The 22,973-nt window shown below is 40.4% G+C and overlaps 1 protein-coding gene across 2 annotated transcripts in view; it reads right to left on the bottom strand.

Annotated features, from left to right (window-relative positions):
* The window catches only part of LOC149246143 (DNAJ heat shock N-terminal domain-containing protein), a 443,617-nt gene that overhangs the window by 306,636 nt on the left and 114,008 nt on the right, over window positions 1–22,973 (bottom strand). For both annotated transcript variants that reach the window (XM_089457835.1, XM_089457834.1), the window contains 2 exons: window positions 10,381–10,440; window positions 9,959–10,041 (listed from right to left, as the gene is read on the bottom strand). In XM_089457835.1, coding sequence (XP_089313961.1) covers window positions 9,959–10,041; window positions 10,381–10,440 — 143 coding nt within the window. The remainder of the gene's footprint in view (window positions 1–9,958; window positions 10,042–10,380; window positions 10,441–22,973) is intronic.

Below are 22,973 nucleotides of genomic sequence, written 5' to 3' on the forward strand. Positions count from 1 at the left end.
TAAAGATGCTTTCACTCTTGGGTTTCGAGTTGATTCTTTATATCAAGTCAGTGGAAGTCCGCTAGGTGTCATGTCTTGTGACACAACGCTTCAGTCCGAACTTTGGCATCAGAGGTTTGCCCACCTTCATTACAAAGCTCTACCCGATGTAAGACAGATGGTAACAGGGATGCCTGAATTCCAAGTAGAGAAAGAAGGTGTATGTCCGGGATGTGCCGAAGGAAAGCTCAAAAGGGGACCATTCCCTTCAAGTCAAAGCAAGACCTCCGATATATTACAACTAGTTCACTCAGACATATCAGGTATGATGCCTGTGAACTCCTTGGGAGGATACTCATATTATCTCACTTTTACAGATGACCTTTCTCGAAAGCCCTGGATATACTTCTTGAAAAAGAAGGATGAAGTGTTCCCTTGGTTCCGACACTTCAAAGCCCTAATCGAGAATCAAACCGAAAAGAAGATCAAGATCTTAAGAACTGACAATGGGACTGAATATGAATCTAATGAGTTCCATGATTTTTGTAAAGAGACTGGCATCAAGAGGGAGACTACTACACCATATACTCCTGAACAAAATGGTGTGGCAGAAAGGAAGAACCGCACAATTATGGAAGCTGTCCAGGCCATGCTACATGATCAAAGTCTTCCTAAGTTTCTATGGGCTGAAGCTGCAAACGCTGCCGTATATGTACAAAATCGATGCCCTCATCAAGCATTGGGTTCCAAGACTCCTGAAGAAAAATTCACCGGTAAGAAACCTGATGTTTCTCATTTTAAAATTTTTGGAAGCCCTGTATACTTTCATGTGCCGAAAGAGAAAAGAAATAAATTGGGAGCATCTGGAAAGAAGGGAATTTTTGTGGGCTATGGTGAAAATACTAAAGGCTATAGAATCTATGTAGCTGGTCAAAGGGAAGTCATAATTAGTCATGATGTCACCTTTGATGAAGATATGGCTCTCAGCAAGGTGATCAATCTTCCGACTTTGAGGAGCTCTCAAGAAGCCGACACCAGGGAACCGAAAGAAAAGGATGATGAATCAATGCCTGATGTAGAAGAACCCATGGATCGGATTGATCCTCCTCCATATGAGCCTTCCTCTTCTAGGAAGAGGCCTTCATGGCTTAAGGGGTTACTTGATGATGCTAAAGGACATGCTATACCCCAAGGAACCTTTCGTGAAAGTAAGAAACCTAATAGGTATCAAGGATACCTGACCATCATGAGCACGATCATACAAAATGAGCCTTCGTCATTCTCAGATGCCGTCAAGCATCAAGTATGGAAGGATGCTATGACTGAAGAATATGAGTCTATCATAAAGAATGATGTTTGGGAAGTAGTTCCCAGACCCCAGGACAAGACTGTTGTTACTTCCAAATGGCTTTACAAGATAAAGCATGCAGCAGATGGAAGCACGGAAAAGTATAAGGCTCGTTTTGTTGCTCGAGGTTTCTCCCAAAAGGAAGGTATAGACTATGATGAGATATTTGCACCGGTTGCCAGATATACGACCATCCGCTCGATCATAGCCCTTGCCGCTTCACAAGGATGGAACCTACATCAGATGGATGTCAAGACTGCGTTCTTGCATGGCTCGATCAAAGAAGAGGTCTACGTGGAGCAACCCGAAGGATTTGAGATTTATGATCGAAAATCTCATGTATGCAGGTTGAAGAAAGCTCTCTATGAGCTGAAGCAAGCACCCCAAGCATGGTATGAGAGGATCGATAGCTACTTGATGAAGTTGGGATTCACTAGGAGTGAAGCCGATCCTAACCTTTACTTTAAGGTTGAAGATGACAAGCCTCTCATACTGGTGTTGTATGTGGATGACCTCTTTCTAACAGGTGCATACCCTCTCATTCACAAATGTAAGAGGGAGCTAGCCTCTGAATTTGAAATGAAAGACCTAGGACTGATGAAAGACCTAGGAGTGTGGCAAAAGCCAGGAGAAATTTTCCTATCTCAAGGAAAATATGTGGTGAAGATATTGGAAAGATTCGGAATGGTGGACTGCAAACCTGTAACTACTCCGATGGAGCTTGACTTCAAGAAGTTAAGCGGTAGTGCTGCTGGACCTATTTTACGAAATGCTACCGAGTATCGGCAACTCGTCGGAGCATCGTTGTAACTACCGTACTCCCTACGCTAGGATGACCTCCATTGATCTGGGATCAATGATATTGGTCTGGTACTAGTGGTAGGAGTTGTACCATACTATGACGCTGACTTCGGGTCGGTTGAGACTGGTCTGGGATCAGTGGTACATACTCTGAGACTGACTTTGAGTCAGTGGAGGATGATATTGGTCTGGGACCATTGGAGTTGTACTCACTATGACGCTGACTTTGGGTTGGTTGAGACTGGTCTGGGACCAGTGGTACATACTCTGAGACTGACTTTGAGTCAATATGATACATCCTCGATCATTTCTTGTTCTTCATAATTCGGACAAAAGCAGAGTAGAACAGAACAATGCAAGAGCAGAGCAGAACAGAACAAAACAGTACAGATCAGTGCAGGGCAAAACAAGACAAAGCAAAACAGGCAAAATAGAGCAGAGCAGGGCAAGGGTCAGGCTGTACAAGGCAGTGCATTTGATGGATGAATAGTAACGACCGATAGACAGATTGCAGATGAAGTTCTCCATGGTTGAGAGGGAGTGTTAAAATTGGCAACCAGGGCCAAACTTCATGTGGGTCATCTTATTCATGGCTAATAATATTTTTATTAGATTCCTCTCGTCGAGAGGTGTAGGATTGATATAAAGATCATCCAATTCCGATAAGTATTCATGGAGATATGAATTTATTTTGATTATGGAATTATTATCAAGCCGACCTACAACTCATGTAGGCTCAGAAGCCCAACAGTCGCATCTATTCACCCACCAACGTTGTGTATAAATATAAGAGGACTTTTCTTCATTTGGACTCACTCATCTCATCACATCTCTCTCTCTCTACTGTGCAGATATGAGTCTCTTCTCTACTGCGCTGAAATGGGTCTCTCTCTCTCACACATGTGAAGCCGGAAGCTGTTGAATTTGAAGCTGCAACTGCAGAAGTAAAGATTGACTTGCGTGGCCTAGAAGATCTCCTCTTTGGAACTGCGTTGTAGGTTCATCTGAACCTCCTTTGAAAGCCGCAACTTTTGGTGGTGGAATGAAGTCAATCCGACGAACGGTTTGCAAGATATCGACTGCCCTAGTTTGAAGCCGGAAACTGCTGAAACTGAAGCTGCAACTGCAGAAGTAAAGATTGACTTGCGTGGCCTAGAAGATCTCCTCATCTGAACTGCGTTGTAGGTTCATCTAAACCTCCTTTGAAAGCCGCAACTTTTGGTGGTGGAATGAAGTCAATCCGACGAACGGTTTGCAAGATATCGACTGCCCTAGTTTGAAGCCGGAAACTGCTGAAACTGAAGCTGCAACTGCAGAAGTAAAGATTGACTTGCGTGGCCTGGAAGATCTCCTCATCTGAACTGCGTTGTAGGTTCATCTGAACCTCCTCTGGAAGCCGAAACTTTTGGTGGTGGAATGAAGTCAATCCGACTGTCGGTTTGTGAGATATGGTCTGCCCTAGTTTGATAATGAAGCCGCTAATGCTGATGCTACTAATCTAGGGTTTGCTACTGCTGATATGAATCAGATTTATTGTACTATTTCTCTCTGCTGAATTATTGAAGATAAAAGAAGATTTGATCAAAGGGTTTCCCCACACATTGTGGGGTTTGTCCCTGGCTAGCCGCCACATCTTGTGTCTCTTGTCTTGGCTTGTTTTCTGTCGATCGTTTAATGTTCTATCTGCACTTTACTTTATGTACATGTGATTGCTAATCGGTGGAATATAATAAGAAAAAGAAGTAAACTGTTATAAGCATAGAACATACCATAACTTAACACTCTTTGTCTCTGTTTCCAACACACACTCCTTTCCACAACTCATTAAAAATGAAAGTGTGTTAGATTTTCCGAGACCACTCAGGATAGTTCTCCTTCCCATTGAGAACCACTCCCACAACAGATATCAATGAGTGCATTTTAAAAATATGTACTGTGTAAAAAAAATCGCTCTTCTGCTAGTAAAAAAAATGACATAGAAGGTTGACGAAAATGAGGTGGTAGTCTATAATTCAACTACTGGTTAACTTTGTAACCAATTAGAGGTGCTTAAATCCGGTTTTGTACGTGGATTTTCCCGTTAAGGATCCCGCTTATCTGACCAATCACTGTCGATCCCTCGTTGACTTCTCCTTTTATCAAGCGCTTCAATCCGCGCCATTGATCTCACTTCTCCAGATCCAACGGATATCGCGTCGTCCGCTCACCAACTAACCCGAACGATCTCCACCGTCGATGTGACCCGTCCAATCGAACGGTTGTCGCGCAATCTCGCGTGAAATCTTGCACGACCAATATCAAGTCGAGAGCGCGCGAGAAAAGTGGTTTTCCCGTGCTACGTGTTGCCCGCTAAGGTTAATCGCATGAATTTTAGGAATACCGTTTATAGCCTTTAGGGCGCGCGAGATACCGCTTCCCACTTATCAATACCACCCACGTGCTTAATTCATACTTTTAATAAAGGCGCTTAAGGAAAAGTTTTAGTGCTTAAACTCAGTATTAACACTTAACACTAATTAACTGTGACTTATAAATAAAATGTATGAACAGAGAAAAATACCTGATTAGGGTCTAAAACGCCGATACACGGTAATAAGAGAATTTCATTCATCGCACCCGTGTTTAACACTATGAAACCAAGAGAGTGATGAAACCATGAGAGGTATATCGATAGGCAGCATGTATGCAAGTGTGGGAGTGCTACCTCAACTGCGCTTGTGGAGCAATTGCCAGAGAAGGGCAGCAGTTGCGAGAGAGGGGAAAACCTACAGAATGGTTATCAAGAGGTCAGTTCTGCAAAATAGGCAGAACATAGGCAGAAGGGAGTTACAAAGCAGAGAGGGAAGCCAAAAATGGCGCTGGCTCTGATACCATGTCAGACCAGGAGGTAACTCCTCAAATGTGATCGTATTATTCATTCAGGTTGTTCATTATTATATACAAGAGGGAGTGACTGTTCAGTTCATCTCTCAATGACTCTCCATTTCTCTATTATTTATTTACACTAATTACAGTTGTTCACTCAATCCCTATGATTAGGTGTCAACATAAATATTATCGACGACAGAGATAGACTCCATTGCCCCTAAGACTAGGCACTAGTCCAAGGCATTTGGTGATCAACCTCTCTCTCCATAATTTTCTCCTCCTATAATTTGGTCCTCTAAAGGTAGGGTGGAAATCTAGGGCTTGCAACGAAATTCTAGGGAGGTGATTTTTTGAGAATTTGAGGATCCAAACATCAAGCTCGGGTCTAGGCTACCTATGCTCCAATTTTGGTGGGCATCTACCCGAGTTTCATCCATAAAATATCTTGCCCTAGGTGCCACTCCAAGAGGGAAAACATGGGTTCTTCTCCCTCACCTTGAGGATGTCTTTGAGGGTTGTATGAGCTTAGTAGTAGATGGAGTAAATCATAAGAAGCCCTTTCTTCTCTTGGGCCTTGACCTTGTGCATACCTATTACCATCGAAAAACCTTAAACCTTAGGTCTTGTGCCTTCATTTCTATGGATTTTCCTAGAGAGCGACCTACTTCTTTTAAGCTTTGTGTCATTATTGAGCCTCTATTTTGAATGAGCTCTAGCTCCATCAACTTGTACCTCCAGATTTAAAATATCTATCATAGGTGATCATAATCATACTAGGACTCCTCCCATCAGTCAAAGTCTGTAAAGAGCAGGGGACTTTGGCAATGGTGACAGTGGGCCATTGTCCCATTATTGTCCTTAGTCTAGCAGTTGTCTCATATTTTTCCCTCCTTAGAGCCCTACTAAATTGTGCGGTAATGGGCTTCAATGTATTCAAATATCTGCTCCAAAGAATCATCAATTTACTTCTAAATACCCTCAAAAATTGCTCCAAAGATGTCACTGATCTGCTCATAAGGTAGGCTAGGGACTATGCTTTGTCTCATCCACAAGAGGACCGAAACAGAGCTATATTGCAGGTCTTTACAGGGCCGAACTATGTCCTGTAACAGCTCTCCATAGGGCCGAAGTTACAGGTCTTCACAGGGGGCGAAATCTGCTGCTCCCACGGCGCCGAGATTTTTCCTTCACGGAACCAAGACTGCTTCTCCTACAGGGCTAAAGATATCCCACATGTCTTTGTTTCTAATAGGCCGAAAATTCTGAAAAGAAACCCGAATATGTCTGCTCCAAGGTGCTACAAGTGTGCTCCACATGCCTATAAAATATGCTCAAATAGAAGTTTGAACAATTCTAAATGAGTATCGAGGTATACTTCCAAGGAGGGTCGAATGTTTACTCTAATGCACAGACAGGAGCACAGAGAAGTCTTCTTCCAAAAGAGGCTGAAATTCTGCTTTAATGATGATCCAAGAACCCACGAAAAACCTCAAAAAGAATGTAACCAAAGCCCAAAAGAAATATGACATGTCTTGCCTCCTTGAACAACTCTTTAGTTGACAAGTTGTGAACCTTTTCTATCTTGCCTCAGATCGAATATCTTCTTTGTATGCTTGACCGAGTTGGATGAGTGGAATGGGGAGCCACGTTTTGTATTTATACGAATTAAGCCTTTCATGAAGCAACATGTCTCTTGGCAATGGGGCTGAGTTGAGTTCATGTAAGCTCATGTAGGCCGACTTGATGAGAGACAAGAATATGGGTTTCTCAACTTAAATAATTCATATGTCATCAATGAGTAGGAGTTAGAAGGCGAGTTACTCCTTGGAAAGGGCTTGCTGTGATTTGGTTCTTCAGATGGTGTCTTCTTTGACATCAATAACAAGAATTCTTCCAACACAAACTGGACTGCACACTACTCTCACAGTCTACTCCTCCTGCACTCGGCCCTCTCTATCTGCGCACTGTACGGAATCCGTACAACCTTCTGTGCGGGCTTCCTAAGCTGAAAACTTGGTCTGGCTGTGGGAATTACTTGGTTGGATATCTAAGATATGGCCTCTTTCCTTCTGCCCTTTTGCACGAGTAATGAAGCCCTAGTGCTGAGTAACCTGGCTGCAACAGCTGAGAAGAACACACACACGATTCTGATGCATAAGTCAAACTGCCCACCAGCTGCCCTATATCGCCTTTATAACTCGTGTTGGGCCCCACAAAGCACTCACAAGGTTGTGAATACTTTAAAATATCAGGCTGGCACAAATTATAATTGACATTAGGAAAAAAAAACTTTTCCTAAGTTAATACATAGGAAATTATAAAAATCTACAAGTACTGGACTGTGGGTCCCTCTGCTAAATTTAGTGCACCTCTAAACTTAGCTGAACCCTTCCTTCTCTAACTCCATTCAACAATGTCCTTCTAGAATAGTCATATATAAATGTTACAAAATAATTAAACCTGTAAACATACTCCAATGACATAGGACCACAAACAATGAAATGAACCAAATCCAAAACTCCCTTGGACACAGTCCTATGTTGCAGGAAACGTGGTACAGAGGTCCGTTTTCGTACGAAAACTGGTACGAAACGCGGAAACACGTTTGGAACGGCCGTGAAACGCATTTCTGGCTATACTGCCACGTTTCCCGAAATGGAAACGTGGCTAGTACGGCCGGAAACGCGTTTCACGGCCATACGACCCACGTTTCCTCCATTAACTTGTGTTTTTTGTATTTTATTTTTTTTAATTTGTTTTTTTTTTTTTAGGGTATGTTAGTGACCTCTAGTTGCTTGTAGATGCGTGTCTAAAGTTATAAAAGTGAACTTTTGCCCTAGTGTTGATATGCAGTTCATCAGGAAGTTTGAGGCATATGCAGTTCATGGTAATGTTAAAGATGACTCAGGATGTTTGAGAGTGGTTTCGCCCTCATTGGATTTCAGATGGAGAAAGTAGAATTTCAGATCTCACTCAAAATCCAGCAGACTTATCTGTTTTTCAAGATTTCAGGATTGGGGGGATTGCAATGTTTCCATTGGATTTTATCATGTACTAGGGTATGAAACTTGTATTTAATCAAGAGAACCAAGCCCTCTATGTAGGGGAAACTCCCAATAATCAAGATCATGTAGGGTACTAGGGTATGAAACTTGTATTTAATCAAGAGCACTAAGGTAATTCGACTATGTAGGAGGAGACTCCCAATACAACAGTGGTCCTTCTAAAGAATGGGATGTGGATGCAAAAAATCCTGATTTGGATCTCTCTCTTGCAGCCTTATAGTCTTTATTGTACTTGTAGCCTCATATATTAATATAAATAAAGGCTGATTTTGAGATTTGGATATATAATAAAGGTTGCTTTTGGATATTCCGATATTTTTATTTTCATTATGTGATCATTCATGAGTAAATGTGATGTAAATTAAATCTTAATGTTTAAGTGTAATAAATTATAATGTGTCATTTATGCTTTATGATTGCACATATATATATATATATATTGAAAATATATATATATATATATATATATATATATATATATATATATATATATATTTTCAATATATATATATATATATATATATATATTCGCGTTTCCCCGTTTCCAAAATTTGGGGAGGTCGCGTTTCGTATCACTTCCCATTTCGGAAACTCATACCCGTTTCCCCGTTTCATGCAACCTAGACACAGTCTCACTGTTAGGAAATTGTGCCTTGGCATGCTTGTCAAGCAAAAATCCTTTGCATAGACCATCTTGCTCTACACTGAACTCTAGAAGACCAACGACCATCTCTCGTAACAATGGTAGAGCCCTAGTCTAGATGCCCCCATCCTCTTCTGCCATAACTTGCTCAAGCTATCACTACTATGTACAAGGGCTTTCACTGGCTATCCTCTCAACAGATCTAAGTTACTCTCTTTGTTGCTTATAACTCACCTCACGCTAGGATTAGCTTCATTTGGCCTAACAAGTACCTGTCCTCCTCTAAAACTATCCTCAAGTCCCCTACCCTCCATGGGCGAAATAGAGAGTAAGTTCTTCTCCAACCAAGGTTCTGCTAGGAATTAAGTGCCAAGTGCTACGTTTGCTGGAAAATCTAACAAATATTATTTATGAAGGCATGTTTTCTCTACTCTTGGATGGATGCGCACACATATTATTCCTGATAATCATAATCTCAACAAGCATTGGATTTTATCTACTCTAGTAATATCCCTAGTTATATTTCTACAGTTTAGGACAACGAGGAGATAGATGGTTGTAGCTTGTACATTTCAGCTTTAATAGTCATTTCTTCTCATTGGGACCCCATTTGCCCAATTAAAAATGTTAATCTCTTGTCCATTCATCTATTATGTTACTTAAACACATAAAAACATATTGTTAGAATTAACTCTTCATTTCACATTGTAAATCATTACCTAAAACTCTAACAATCCTATTCTATGGAAGCCCCCATTATGCCAAAGGAGAGCCACTCTAAACTGTGAAGAGGTTCCGTGAGGTGACACAAGCATTTATACGGCAAATAATAATTTCCACTTATGAAGACAGACATTGAAGTGATTAGTTCAGAAATAAAGTAAACGTGTTTCCTTGGAAGTTTCTTTGAATGTTCAATTTGGTCAATAAGTCAACCACTATTGCTATCTTGGGGTATCAAATTTGACCCTCTCATGTACAAAATTACTGTTCAACAACTCGTTTTTCTTGAATTCTAAACTAAGATTTGGCAACTTTCTTCAATATTCATTGATCTTTAATGGATCACTATTTTCATTCCCAAAATTTTGCCTTCCTTTCTAATAAATGCTCGATATTATATAGAATACAAACACAACAGATCTCCTCGATAAACTAAACTAGTAAACAAGACAAAAAACATTACTCTAGTTTATATTAAATTTCTTGACATAAATCGTGGATCACTTTTAGTAATAGCATATCAATACATACTTTGATACTCCTGCCTTTCCATATTTGTCATATTCCTCACGTTGTTTAGGATCACTGAGAATTTGATACGCCTCTCCAAGTACCTTTCCAAACAAAATCAAAAGATGTCATCTAAATTGTCAAGTCATCCTATCATGACCAAAAATATCACGAGTTGTAAGATGTTCTTCATGCAAAATATTCTCCATACAAAAAATTAGAAACAGGTTGGGTTATTGACAATAATTGGAATCCTTAATGCACATTAACCATATTGCCTCTATTTTGTTCTTGATGATAAAAGTGAAATATCTTAGTATTAAATAAAAGCATCCAAAATTGTACGTCATACAATAATTGATGTTCCCTACACCAAAGTAAAACATCAACTATCACATTGAAACAAATGGCAAGGACATTAAAAACTCTAGAAAGTATCTTACCTGGAATTTATGTTGCGCTTCAGGGTCATTGGGATTCTTGTCTGGATGAACTTGCCTTGCCTGTAAAACAGCAAATGGAATATGCATGAGCTTCTCGCATGAAACAAGAAAGGAAAGTACCTTAGTCATTGTTGAAGAGCAAGGGTTCAATAACAAAATTCATACTCTCTAGTTTTAAAATCATAGAATGAGCTTAAATGTAACGTTCCCAATTTTGTGAATGCAAAAAAAATCACTGAGTTTTGCCATTTTTTGGTAGTATTGAATAAAAAGGGGAAATATTATTTTGTGGGAGAAAGAAGGAAATTATCATTTTAATGGAGAATGGCAGCAAAATAATATTTTATTGGAGAAGTGAAGCAAATTATTATTTTAATGGAGAATGGCAGCAAAATAATATTTCATTGGAGAATGGAGGCAAAAGGTCTCCTAGTGGAAAATGGCCCCCATAAATAAAATAATAGGAAAAAGAAGGGTCTAGAAGCTAGAGGGAGGCTCCATGAAGTATTATTAAAGGAGGAGGAACTCAATTGCAATTCATTTTATTCCTATCTATCTCATTGACAAATTGAAAGGAGCTCAAGCGAGTTCAAGAGTTTCAAGCAAAATTGAAGTTAATTTCGGTGAACTTTGAGTGCCACCCTAGTTAGCTTTTAGGAAGATTATTTTAGATTAAGATTATATGCAGGTGCATGATCCAGATGGCTGCAGAGACACGCACAGGACAAAGAGGACTCAGGAAAGGTCAAAAATCAAAGTCTCTAGATTATGCTCAAACCAGGGCCAAAGCGTAGATCTCGTCGTCCTGATCACAGCGGTGCAAATGGTTTGTCAATCCAAATCCGTATGTGAAAGTTAGAAGAAGTCAAAGTTTTGGTTGACTTTTGGTGACTAGGCAGGTTAATGGAGACACAATTTGGACTTTTTCCGGCGGATGGAATCCGGCCAACTTCGGCCAAATTCCGGGCCAAATTGTGGCCTCATTAAAATGACCCCTATAGTCAAAAACGAATTTCCAAAAAATACACAATTTTGTTATTAAAACCAAAAAAAAAAGTGGTGCTGGGCCACCACCCCCACCACCTACGCCTTAACCATATTATAACAACATATATATGGGGTGGGCACGGGCCACCTCCAGTGGACCCGACCCACACCCCCCTCCAAGACATAACATATAATACGGGACCGGTGGGGGTCGAACCCGCCCGGCCCACATGGTCGGCCCCCAAGCGGGCGGCCCCAAAACCAAACCAACGGCCCATCATTAGTACGGCCCATGTGCCAATTCAAAGCAACGAACAATGGAGGTTAAGGGGCGGGCCACCCAAGGCGGACCCGACCCCCACCAACAATTAAAATGCGCCGGTATTTAACAAAAAAAAAAAATATGCCGTTTGAAATGCATTAAAATTGGAGGGGCAAGGTTTGACCACCCGACCCCTTCTCAACGAATCATTATTTTTAACCAACATGCCAACTGAAGCCTTGGTTAATCCGCCCAAAAAATTTATATATAAAACCAGCGTTTTCCCAGTGCGCGCAGACAAATGGAGGAACCAGGAGCGAGCACAAATTTTGAGACAGAGGAGGCAAAATCTTGGCACACAATTCGAGGCAACATTTTGCAGGGGGGGTGAAATTTCACTTTGTCAGATTTTGACAAATTTATTATGGTTTTAGCACTCCTCGACACCACAAATGCAATGGCGTTGTCCGTGTCTCCATTCGAGTTCTGCATTTTTTTGTCATTTTCAGTATGAGGGTGGAACCATGACTGCTGCAAAAACAGGGAGCGGAACCATGATCCTTGCAATTTTTCCTGAGGTAATTTTTCTCCATGTCGGACTATAGTCAAGTTTACAGTCGTTTTTCATGGTTTTCCGCAAGGATCGCAATGGCGAAGTCAGATTTGCCTTTGGAGTTGCAGATTTCCAGTCCACCCATGGAGCAGAATCTTTGAGGAATCTAGGGGGAATCTAAAAGATTCCTTGAGCCCCAGATTCTCAACTTCTCAGAATTCAGATTTTGGACAGTCGATTTTGCACTATTCGACGCCACAAATCTGATGGTGCATTCAGATTTCTCATTCTCTCATTCTATTCTTCAACCACTTTTCTAAGTGGAATGCAGGTGTCAACATCCATGTGCGAGCAGTCATGCAATTGATGCCGTGAGATCGATGGTCCGAACAGCTTCAGCAGTTTGACATCCGCTTCTTCAGATGGCCCTTGGTTGTGAGGTATATGCAATGTTCATGTACTTCTTTTGCTATGCATTGTGCTGCACAGGTCCTTGCTTGATGTTTGATGAGGGATCCTGTTTCTTACTCATTTTCATGGTTCCTGCTTGATGTGATGCGGAATCATCTATGTGACGTACTTATGGTCATGATTTGTCATGTTGTGTTTCGAAATCCCTTTGTTGTATGTTGATGGGATACTCATGTGTCGCCATGCATGTTTGCTTTGAGATCCCTTTTATGCCATGTTGGCGGGATGCTCATCGTGCATGAGTTTTATGTCATACTAATAGGAGTCTTTTGACTGAGAGTTCCTGTAGTGGAACATCTCTTGGAGCCACTCTTGCGTGAGGGCATTTTCCTTGTATGATAGCGACATCATCTCTTATGTACATCATCACTATTGATAGCACTTAATGCAGCGGCCTACACCATCTTGACACCGGGGCCTGGAGACATAGTCCCTCCTGGACGAACTCCGTTATCAACGGCTTATGTTTTCATGTGTTGATGATTGACATGTTCCTCTTCTTTACAACATGCAGATGTATTCATTTATGTTCTTTTAAAAATGCAATTTAACACATCACGAAAGTAAAAGGTCTTGGAAGGGTCCTTCGTCACACCCGGACCTGGATCAAGTGGTATCAAAGCAGTCTTTGCGTGGATGTGAATTGCAAGCGTGAACAACGGAACGTGCAGTGATAGAGGATGAAAATGTGATGTACGAGACCATGCTCAAAATTTCCAAAAGGGTAGAGATAATGTATAAAACTCTACAGAAAGAGACAGAGGAAAAGGAGCAATTGCAGCGTCAGTTGCAAGCCACAGAAGAGGCCCTAGAAGCACTGAAGCACAACAAGCAGAATCTTCAAACAGAGAACGTTGAATTGAAAACGTGTCTACATGAAGAGAAAGAGGAAAAACAAAGTTTGCTACGACAGTTGCAAGCAAAGGACGAGGCCTTGGAAAAGTTGCAGCGCGACCCATGTGAGGTAAAAGGTAGTTCTCCATCTTCATGTATGTGTCCTGATAATGATTTCGCTGTTTTCGAAAATCATACCACAGGAATTGGCTCCAAACTGTTGAAGAAAATGGGGTATGAAGGAAAAGGCTTGGGCGTTAATGGCCAAGGCATTGTCAACCCCATCAAAGTAGAGGAATTACCATGCCGAACAGGACTTGGGTTTGTTAGAAAAGAAGTTGGGAAATGCACTGAGACAGCAAGCGAACCACCAACAACAGATGATGAACAACCCTCATCAGTTCTTTCCAAGCCAACATAGGAGGTAAGAGATGTTGATTTCCTTTCGGTTTCATCTTCACATAGTATGATTTCTGTTGGAGATTTGGAGATCCCAATTACAGGGACAAACATGAGGCTCCTTACCAGGACGAAGCACGAGAAGGAAGAAAAACTTGGTGTTAATAACCAAGGCATAACTCAACCATTGGAGGTTGGGCAGAGACCTCAATTTGTAGGCTCGAGATACACCAAAGGAGAATGCTCAAAGGTGTCGTATGCTTCCGAGACATCGTCGAAATTGTCGAGGAAAGAGAATGATGGGAACCCATCCCCATCATCCCATGGAAGTTTCCATGGCAAGGAAAGAGCTGAGGCAAGCTCTCATCGCCATAATGACATCAAAGACGACAAGGAAAGGTATAACCACTTTCAATATTCGAATGTTCATTTCAATTATAATCATGTTGTTAATGATGAACGTAAAACATGGCATCGAAAAACATGTACCTTTTGTGGATTACATAACCAGACATTTTGAGTGTTGGAAAAGAATGGCAGCACACAAAAGGATGAGGCGTGAAAGACCCTCTCAACAGCATGAAAAGAAACAGGTTAAGCAGATATGGAGGAAGAAAACCTATTGCAGTCATTGCGACAAAAGTGGCCATCAAAGAGCCACTTGTTGGAGGCTCCATCCAGAGCAGCGCCTTAAAGAAAAAGCGTCGGTGTAGGAACCAGGTGAAACAATTGTTCGACAAGCAAAACCGCCACAAGGAGGTGACCCATTCACATTGATAAGTGAAAAATGGTTTTTAGATATGTTATCTTGTCATGGTCGTGCTTTTGTAAATCATTTGTTGCATTTTAAAATGTAAAAGTGATGATGTGTTTCCATCACTTGTTCAGCAACAATGATGTTTGATCTTATTTTGAGTTGCATGATAAACTGTGAAAGTGAAGTTGTGTTTCCATCACGTGTGAAAGAAACAATAGTGTTTGGCCTTATCTTTATAAATCATGTGTTGCAGTGATGATGAGTTTTTCCATCACTTGTTGAAGCAACAATGATAGGTTGGCCTTGCTGTCGTAGCTAGGGTATTGCGTCCATCTTGTTGTAAACTTGGCCACCAAGTATGTGTTATAAACTCGTGGCAAGTGTGGAATGTTTGGGTCATTAGTTGGTCGTGAAAGTCAAGCATGTAATTTGCGAAACAATGTACTAAAGGTTGCAGAGGTTGCCGGTGTCGGCTCATCGCTTAAGGCTCTGAAGAACAAAGGTGAAGGAGATGGAAGCAAGGCCTTTCAGGACGCTTGTGACGCAGACAAGGTACAGAGAAGTTGCAGATTATTTTTCATGATTTTGGAGGACCAAAAGCTCCTCAGTGGGGAGGATTGATCCAAGTGGCTCCAGAGACACACAGGACAAAGAGGACTCAGGAAAGCTCAAAAATCAAAGTCTCTAGATTATGCTCAAACCAGGACCAGAGCATAGATCTCATCGTCCTGATCACAGTGGTGCGAACGGTTCGTCAATCCAAGTCCGTATGCGAAAGTTAGAAGTAGTCAAAGTTTTGGTTGACTTTTGATGACTGGGCAGGTTAATGGAGACACAATTTGGACTTTCTCCGGCGGACGGAATCCGGCCAACACCAGCCAGACTGCAGGCCAAATTGCGGCCTCGTTAAAATGACCCCTACGGTCAAAAACAAATTTCCAGAAAATGCACAATTTTGTTATTAAAACAAAACAAAAAAAAGGGTGGTGGTGGGCCACCACCCCCACCACCTATGCCTTAACCATATTATAACAACATATATATGGGGTGGACACGGGCCACCTGCAATGGACGCGGCCCACACCCCCGTCCAAGACAAAACATATAATACGGGACCAGCGGGGGTCGAACCCGCCCGGCCCACGTGGTTGGCCCCCAAGCGGGCGGACCCAAAACCAAACCAACGGCCCATCATTAATACGGCCCATGTGTCAATTCAAAGCAAAGAACGACGAAAGTTAAGGGGCGGGCTGCACAAGGCGGACCCAACCCCCACCAACAGTTAAAATGCGCCGGTATTTTAAAATATAAAAAAAATATTTCGCTTGAAATGCATTAAAATTGGAGGGGCGGGGTTTGACCACCTGACCGCTCCTCAACGAGTCATTATTTTTAACCAACGTGCCAACTGAAGCCTTGGTTAATCTGCCCAGAAAATTTATATATATACCCAACATTTTCCCAGTGCGCACAGACAGATGGAGGAACCAGGAGCGGGCACGAATTTCAAGACAGAGGAGGCAGAATCTTGGCATGCAGTTTGAGGCAGCGTTTTGCAGGAGGGGTGAAATTTCACTTTGTCAGATTTTGACAAATTTTATATGGTTTCAGCACTTCTCGACGCCACGAACGCAATGGCGTTGTCCGTGTCTCCATTAGAGTTCTGCATTTTTTGGTCATTTTCAATATGAGGGTGGAACCATGATTGCTGCAAAAATAGGGAGCGGAACCATGATCCTTGCAATTTTCCTAAGGAGGTAATTTTTCTCCATGTCGGAATATAGTCAAGTTTACAGTCGTTTTTCATGGTTTTCCGCAGGGATCGCAATGGCAAAGTCAAATTCGCCTTTGGAGTTGCAGATTTCCAGTCCACCCATGGAGTAGAATCTTTGAGGAATCTAGGGGGAATCTAAAAGATTCCTTGAGCCCCAGATTCTCAACTTCTCAGAATTCAGATTTTGGATAGTCGATTTTGCACTATTCGATGCCACAAATCTGATGGTGCGTTCAGATTTCTCATTCTCTCATTCTATTCTTCAGCCACTTTTCTAAGTGGAATGCAGGTGTCAACATCCATGTGCAAGCAGTCATGCGATTGATGCCGTGAGATCGATGGTCCGAACAGCTTCAGCAGTTTGACATCCGCTTCTTCAGATGGCCCTTGGTTGTGAGGTATATGCAATGTTCATGTACTTCTTTTGCTATGCATTGTGTTGCACAGGTCCTTGCTTGATGTTTGATGAGGGACCCTGTTTCTTACTCATTTTCATGATTCCTGCTTGATGTGATGTGGAATCATCTATGTGACGTACTTATGGTCATGATTTGTCATGTTGTGTTTCAAAAACCCTTTGTTGTATGTTGATGGGATACTCATGTGTCGCCATGCATGTTTGCTTGGAGATCCCTTTCATGCCATGTTAATGGGATGCTCATCTTGCATGAGTTTTATTTCATACTGATAGGAGTCTTTTGACTGAGAGTTCCTGTAGTGGAACATCTCTTGGAGCCACTCCTACGTGAGGGCATTTTCCTTATATGATAGTGACATCATCTCTTATGTATATCATCACTATTGACAGCACTTAATGCAGCGACCTACACCATCTTAACACCAGGGCCCGGAGACGTAGTCACTCTTGGACGAACTCTGTTATCAACGGCTTATGTTTTCATGTGTTGATGATTGACATGTTCCTCTTCTTTACAGCATGCAGATGTATTCATTTATTTTATTTTAAAATGCAATTTAACACATCAAGAAAGTAAAAGGTCTTGGAAGGGTCCTTCGTCACACCCAGACCTGGATCAGTGCACCAAGGGCAAGGCCCACTACATAGAGGTGATTCCTGACATCAAGCATGAGGAGGAGATTGCTCATGAAGCAAATAACTCTAGTGGTTGTGAGGAGTGAAGAATTTCAACCCCCACTCCGGTTATCAGTTTTCCTTATCACTCCATGCATTTAGTTTTAAATCCAAGCATGATAAAAAAATTCTAAAATATGGAAATGACAATATTTTCTGAAAATACAAATTTAGAGATTTCACAACTGCTAAAATTGCAGAAATAAAACACAGCAAAATTATGACAGCCACACAGAAAATAACACAGTGATTTTTGGTCAATGTGACCCTCGAAAAACCCCCTACAACTCTTGGGGAAAACCAATTTGAGAGCTCCTTCTTATTTCTGAAAATGCTTTTACAGAGAACCTGAAATACACAGTAAAAATTCCAGCAACCACAAATAACAACTTATCTCGATTTCCATGATTGAAATCCACCTAGAAAACCGTGTCAATCAGCAAACAGCCAAAACAAAAAAATTTACAGCATTAAATGTTGTACGGCCTACCTCGAAAAATGTTGCCAGAACTTGTTGTACGGACCGTACGGATTTCAGCAGTACGGCTACCTCGAAATTCATGCCCAAATCTGCCTCAAAATTTGTGCCCTTATTGTTGTCCCTCTTCCTCGATTTCTATGTTGTCCATCTTCCTCGATTTTTGTGTCTTTCTCCCGCTGTACGGTTTTGCCTTGGGATGCGTGCCAATAAGTGTTGTCCAGATTTTCTGAAATGTATTCTTGCTGCTCTCCTTCACTTCCTCACTAGTCAAAAATTTTCTCCTTGCTCTCTCTTCTCTTTCTCTCAAATGCTCATGAAAGAATGAATGATATTTCCCTCCTCTTCTCAATTTATTCTCTAAATGACCTTTCGGGTTACCCTAAGATCTAATGGCTGAGATTCATTTAGATCTAGGGATGAGAATAAATGTGCATTTAATTCTCACTTTCTATTTTTTAATTCACCCAGTTAAATAAAGACCCACTTAGGCTTTTATTTTCGTAGTCACTTTTTCACTTTCTAATTCTTCATTGACTTTAATAAAGTCACCTTTAAATTAGAATGTAACTTTATCACTTATAAAGTCACTTTTAAATTAGAATGTAACTTTACCACTTATAAAGTCACTTTTAAATTAAATTGACTTTACCACTTATAAAGTCACTTTAGGAGAAAAGTAAAAAATAAATTTGGACACTTTTCCCTAGGCCAAAGATCAAAGCCTTAGGGAACCACTTGTCCTCTGATACCCAAATTTTAACACTCCCTCTTACCGAGGAAAGTGTTCCTCACCACTCCCATCTTGTCTCTGAAGTAGACATGCTTGCCCCATGGTAAGGCTTTGGTGAAAATGTCTGCTACCTGCTCATTTGTGGAAATGTACTCAAGCTTGACAGCTCCCTTTTGGACAGTCTCTAATGAAGAGATACTTGATCTCAATATGCTTTGACCTGTCATGAAAAACTTAATTCTCCGTGAGTTTTATGCAACTCTGATTATCACAGTAAATTATTGAAGGTCTCAATGCCTGACCAAATAGACCAAACAACATCTTGCGAAGCCATATGGCCTCACAACTAGCCAAACAAGCGGCCATATACTCTACCTCAGCTGAGCTCAATGCAACTGACTGTTGTTTCCAGATGATCCACAACACAATTGCCGAACCCAACCCAAAACAACACCCAGAAGTACTCTTCCTATCTGAAGCACAACCTGCCCAATCTGAATCCGTTTACCCTGCCAGTCTCACTCCATCACCCTATCTATAATCCAAACCAAAACCCATTGTCCCTTACAAGTAACAAAGAATGTGTTTTGCAGCCACCCAATGCACTCTCCTAGGCTCACACATGAACTGACTCATAGTGTTAACTGCAAAACATATATCTGGTCAAGTGTTGACCAAATACATCAAACAACCTGTTGTCGCACAGATTGTCACAACAACCCTCAAACCGGGGGCTGTCACCCTGATCCCCGATCTCTCCGTTTAAGCCTGTCTCCCGCGGCTAAGGGGGGTAGAACCTATAGGAAAATGGATGACCAACTGTGAATCAGTTGGGTTGGGAGACACGAAGGACAACCAGCACTAAAATGATTTTATTGAGTTAATAGACCAGTGCCTCGCGGATTTAATGTTTAAACGATTAATTATCAGATGCTGCAGAAATAGAAACCATGTAAAGCAACCATTCAAACAAAAATTAATTTTTATCAAATGCGAGAAAATGCTTAAATGATACTCCAGCAATTGAAATTTCGAAAGATAAAGGGCTTTGAACAATCACGTAAAATATTAACCAGGGATCACATTCATGCAGTTAATCCTCAGATGAACATTGAATCATATTAAACACCAATCCCCAGGTCAAAATTTTAGCCTCAGCATAAAATAATGAAACCTAAGAAATTCTAGAGCCAAGACTGAAATTTTCAATTTTTTTTTTTTTAAATAAAAACTAAACTAAAATCTAACTAAAAAAAAAAGGTTAAAGCAAATAAAAATTAAAATACTTGAATTTAAACTAAACTAATTCTAAAAATTAAAACAAAACTAAATCTAGAAAGAACCTTTTTATTTTTTTTTTAAACAATTTATGAGTTTTTTATATTTTTTATGAGTTTTATATTTTTTATTTATTATTAAAAGAAAATAAAACTAAACTAAATTCTAAATAAACTAAATGAAAATTTTTTAACTTAAATTAAAAAAAAAAAAAAAAAAAAAAAAAAAAAAAAAACTAAAGATTATAAAACTTTAATCTACACATGATATATATATGAAAAATGAAACGCATGAAAAAAAAAAAAAAAAAACTTAACCTATCCTAATACTACATCACCGTGCATATGTCAAAAATATCTACGCTATATCTTTTCAAAATTAAAAATGCATTCATAATCCTAGCTTCATTTTAACCAACGCATAAGATTAATTATAACCCTAGCTGTATATACAAAGGGAATCGAAATGCTTTGTTTATTGTTTGCAGGTGTGAGGGAATGCAGCGTATTTTGTTTAGTGTTTGCAAGTGTAAGGGAATGCAGCGTTTGCAGATCAAAGGACGTAGGGACAGCTTCAATGAAAACAATGAAGAGATGGAGGCTGCGGGAGGAAGAAATGTGGACTGCCGCTTTTGTGTGTGTACAGGTTGGAGAACAAATATTGCAGCAAAGGAGATCCGCAGCTCACATGGAGAAATCAACGGCAAATGGAAGGGTCTCACGTGGCTTAATAGTTTTGCAGATAGCGAGCAACTGCGTGGAAGGGAGAAAGGGATGAAGCTATGGAGAAGATTGCAGGTTGAGGAAAAACGCATGGAGGAGCAGCGTGGAAATGGAGGACAGCACGAGTTAAAGTCTGAGGGCGGAGATGATGGGGCTGCGTAAGGATGCCAGTGAGAGGGACAGTGTGGATAGCATGGATATCTTTGCAGCGTGGGTGGAAATGATGGCCAGCGATGGGCAGTTTCGATGCCAGGAAATGGAGGCTGCGTAGAGAAATGAAAACAACGTGCAGCTGCGTGAGGGTTTGGACAGTGAACACCCTTTAAAAAATTTCAAAATTTCTCCAAAGATTGGAGACTCCAGGCAGCAACAGAAAAAGGGACCAGAAAACCCTCCACATTCTCCAGTAAATTGTAAATCACCCTGCTTCAGATTTGTTTAATGAAAACCCCCAAAAAAAAATCAAAACCTGTACCAACAACCTGCAATAACAGAAAACCCAGAAATAAAATATGCCAGAGACAAAACCTAAAAACCCTATAACCAACTAAGTAATTACAGTATTTATAAACTGAAAGCTCTTGATCGGCCAGATTTATCAATAATCACAGTAATATTATCAGAATTTAGTTTTAATGTAAAACGCTTCAGAAAACCCTGCATGCATTCATAAAAAATATTTCGAATGGTAAGCCCGGGATCAAGAACTGGCTGGGCTCTTTCAGAAAACACAACCCAGGAGTTGGCTGGTTCAGCCGAGAACTTCCCCTAACGCCCGGTAATCTGAAAAAAGGATTTCCTGCACAACTTGAAATCAATCATTAACATAGAAGGAGAAAACAATAGTGAAACCCCGATCAAATGGAGATACCTGCCACTATATTTCAGAATCTAAATTATTATTCAAACCCCAAAGATCAGACAAGATACCTGTGCCTAGATCAATCTTCATTAAGCTATCATCAATGGCTGAAAATAAAATTATGCAAAAAAAAAAGAACAATCTTACAGCATTTTCAGAAGAGTAACACCAGTAAGATTTTTAACCCCAAAGTCTTTCTTTATTGGCACCAGAAAAAGTTTACAAGAGAGCTTCTTCAGCACAAGACTCCAAGATCAAATCTCATCTCAAATGACCCCTAGCACCTTATTTAAAGTAAAAATTCCCAACAGCTAGTTCGAGTGATCCATGTCAAAATGATCTCGACCGTCGATGAGGATCAAGATACCTCTTAATCTCATCCGTCGAATTTTTAATGCATTAAAAAATTGAAATTCTGCATTTATTTACTCAAAATATTATTATTTTATTATTTTTTAAGTTTTTACTTTATTTTATTATTTTTATTTATTATTATTATTATTATTATTTTTTTAATTTATTTTTAAATGGATCCTCGAACTTAGCCTTTGGAAAAATCACCTAGGGCCTAGGACTTAGGACTTATGAGGGGATTAAAAACATTTTCTAACCCTCAAGACACTTTACATCATGACTTTTACAACTTTACATCTCAAGGGGGAGAACCCATTTGACATAGACCCTCATAAACCACCCAGTTCTGCGACACAACTATAATCTAGCAGATTAACACACTAGGATTCTCCTAAGATTCTAATGACAAATCCATTCCGACTTTGGGGTTAAGCTGAAGGAAAACTCTGCCGATCATAGATCGGTGAGACAAAAAACCTTCCGGAACGTAGATTATCACTAGAAAATTAGGTCCACCTAGGCAATTTACATACATGACTCAACTCTGCTAAGATTATTTACAATTAAATATGCAGACTGGGTTTACAACATAAATTGATCACGTTGTCGATGACTGTCAAATGGCACGGACATGTCAATCAAGCGCTATCCCTTTTTTGCAAAGAAAAGGGGGTGTACTGTTGGGAAGTTGACACGTAGTGGTCAACCTCTGGCTCCACTTGGGGACACGTTGCTGCACTGTAGGAATGTGAGAATCCAGAATCTGCACCCATGCAACACAAAACATAAGTAGCGTCCATCCAAAAAATCATCATATAACGTTAAGCACAGGAAAAATATAAGCTCTTCATTTATTAACTATCTAGTAACATGAAAAGTAAATCTTAATCCTAAAACAGAAATGAAAATGCTGAAAAAACAAGGAGTAAGGTTAGAAATACAGGGGAAGCCCCATGGCATCAGATGTGTTCAATATAGTGTATACTGAGCATTTGCCTGCTTTCAGGGAAATCTGTTGGCTGCTTGTCGGATGTGC

The sequence above is a fragment of the Pinus tabuliformis genome, chromosome 7 (assembly GCF_031772625.1).
Source record: "Pinus tabuliformis cultivar Carrire ecotype Pingquan chromosome 7, CPIR1, whole genome shotgun sequence".
Classification (NCBI taxonomy): Eukaryota; Viridiplantae; Streptophyta; class Pinopsida; order Pinales; family Pinaceae; genus Pinus; species Pinus tabuliformis.